The sequence below is a fragment of the Nanorana parkeri genome, unplaced genomic scaffold (genome assembly GCF_000935625.1).
Source record: "Nanorana parkeri isolate BGI_ZX_2015 unplaced genomic scaffold, ASM93562v1 scaffold74, whole genome shotgun sequence".
In the NCBI taxonomy this organism is placed as follows: Eukaryota; Metazoa; Chordata; class Amphibia; order Anura; family Dicroglossidae; genus Nanorana; species Nanorana parkeri.
Window position 1 is genome coordinate 2,694,060 of NW_017306342.1, and position 2,454 is coordinate 2,696,513.

General features: G+C 50.0%; 1 protein-coding gene across 1 annotated transcript in view; it reads right to left on the reverse strand.

Moving 5' to 3' along the window:
• The window catches only part of SPPL2A (signal peptide peptidase like 2A), a 31,982-nt gene extending 29,860 nt beyond the window's left edge, over positions 1–2,122 (reverse strand). Inside the window, exon 1 of the mRNA XM_018576694.1 lies at positions 1,881–2,122. Within this exon, the coding sequence (XP_018432196.1) occupies positions 1,881–1,931 (51 nt within the window). The 5' untranslated portion in view covers positions 1,932–2,122. The remainder of the gene's footprint in view (positions 1–1,880) is intronic.
• Positions 2,123–2,454: the final 332 nt, after the last annotated feature.

Genomic DNA, 2,454 nt, shown 5'->3' on the forward strand with positions numbered 1-2,454 from the left:
CCTTATACTTTGTCTTCTTTGTACATTTGATGTTTGTCAGTTGGCCTTAAATAAGAATTTTGGTCGCAGAGAACCAGGAAACAGGATTTGGATTACAACGGATTCTAAATAGTCAGCAAAAGTTTAATCTCTAGAAACTGAGGTTCTAGGACAGGGGTGGGCAACTCAGGCCCCCCAGCTGTGCTTTATCTACAAATCCCATCATGCCTCTGCAAGTCGTGCCTGTAACTATCAGACTTGCAATGCCTCGTGGGACTTGTAGTTCCACAACAGCGGGAGGGCTGGAGCTGCCCACCCTTGGTCTTGGATCTGAAACTAAAGCCTTTTTTTGTTTTCAATAGAGAAGGGAATGGTTACAACCCTTGCCAGGTTTTCCTTTCGTCGTTGGTGTCCCATTAGAGTGATCGCCCTTCACTTTCTATCCCATATACAAAACAGGAAGTGAAAAGGCTTGCCAGTGAAGGAAATCCCCTCTTAGATCACAAGACCCAGTGTGCTCACTGGAAGATTTCCCTTCTACTCATCTCCTGACACAGTGTCAATGGTCACCAGGAGAAATAGAGACGGTGAATGAGGGGACATAGACAGCAATATAAACCTGACAGAGGGTCTAACCCTTCCCTACTCCATCCAAGATATAAAAACTGCAGCTTTAGACCAGAGGTGGGTAACTCCAGCCCTCCCTACAAATCCAAACATACCCCTGCCTCAAGGGGCATGTAATTCCACAACAACTGGAGGCACACATTAAAGTGGAAGTAAACTTGGCACTTTCCCCGGATTTCCAGCCCCAGGACCTCTGGCCATCTTGATGGGTCGGCTGGGATTATGTATGCGGATGGAAGTTCCTTCATTCCGGCACTGAGTTGTGTAGAGAATGTGCACTGAGCTGGCCATGCAGAGAAGATTGGGAACAGACGGGTACGTTGGTTTTATTAGAGAAGACACCATATCATGCCTCTTCTACAAGATCCTGTCTGCTCAGGTTTCTGGTTCCACTTTCTGCCCCTACATGGGGGAATTAATGGCTTCCAAATGATCATCCCATAAACCAATTCCTTCCCACATGATTGTCATCGGTCAGTAAAAAGGCCCAACCCAGCACTCATGGCTATCACTGCCTGATTCCCAGAGTTGGTTCACCAAATGCCTTCACAGACACAGATATTACCTTGTTAAAAAGGAGTGGGGGACTAGAGATGAGCCCAGATCACCTGAGCTCGCCCGAGCCCACTCAAAATGCATCTAACACTACTACTCCTCCTCCCCCCCAGCCCAATCAATGGGGGCATTCCACGCCCCTCTGCAATGTATAGCTGGGTTCATATCAAGCCCAGGCTCATCACTAGTACATAGTCTGAGCAGAGCTGTGGGAGGGGCCTATCAGGCTCCACCCACTACAGGCTGCCTGCAGAAAAGTACAGGAGGGGGCAGAGACAAGACCAGTTACCCTGCACGGAAAGAGAGAGCAGCAGGGACCGGTCTTTATTACAGGAAGCAAAGTCTCACTCGGGATTAGGAAATACACAAATCACACTAAGATTCCAGTAACAATATACTCGTTTCTTGTGTTTACTTATCCCCGAGTTCAGCTTTAAACCTCCTGATCTCCGTGAATACAATGCCAGGATCCCATCATGTGCCCCAGACACACAGGCTGTGGTGAAATCATTCCTGTCTTGTGACCAGCTCTGCTCTATGTCCACATTCAGAGGACATGCAATGGCTGACAATACAAGATGCCTATACACAGCTGGGACCTCCTGCCTTCCAGGTACATACCATTACAGCTCCTACAACCTGCCATATTGATAACAGCAGCCAGTAAACACAGTGTCACCGCACTCCCTCCCCCCTCCTACCTGTTGCTGTGACATTACCTGTGGCCAGTGCAGCAGGAGGAGGAGGCCCAGCAGGCCGGTCGGGCCCATTGTTCAGCTGTCAGTCGGGACAGTCAGCGGTACCAACAGACGGGCCGGGGTTTCATGTACACAAAGCCGAAACAGGTCTCTGACACAGAATCGGCTTTCCGGAACACTCACTTCCTGTTATTCACAGTGGACGAGCTCAGCAAATAATGGGCCGGCTCCGGGAGCGCCGTGTGTACTTCCCTAAGCCCGGCGAGAAGTGCGCTGTGTGCGGAGGGAGCAAAGCCGTGATCTCTGCTAAGCTCTGCCTGGCAACAAGTGACACGGCCCGATACAAAGCCGAGACGGTGTGGGCATGCGCACCACTTCCCAGAAATCCCCGGCCTTGCGGCGTGCTGAGCATGCCGAGGAGGTCCGGGAGTTTACTTTGATAGCATAGTTAGTGATCTGTTGGCGGTGTTCTGTCAAGAACGCCGACCCAGTCGAATTTGCCGACCTGACTATCTGCGCTTGAGCACACACCGGGATGAACGCGAAAACAGCCATTTATTTAGAAAGTATTTATTTCTAATTGTTAATTGTGACC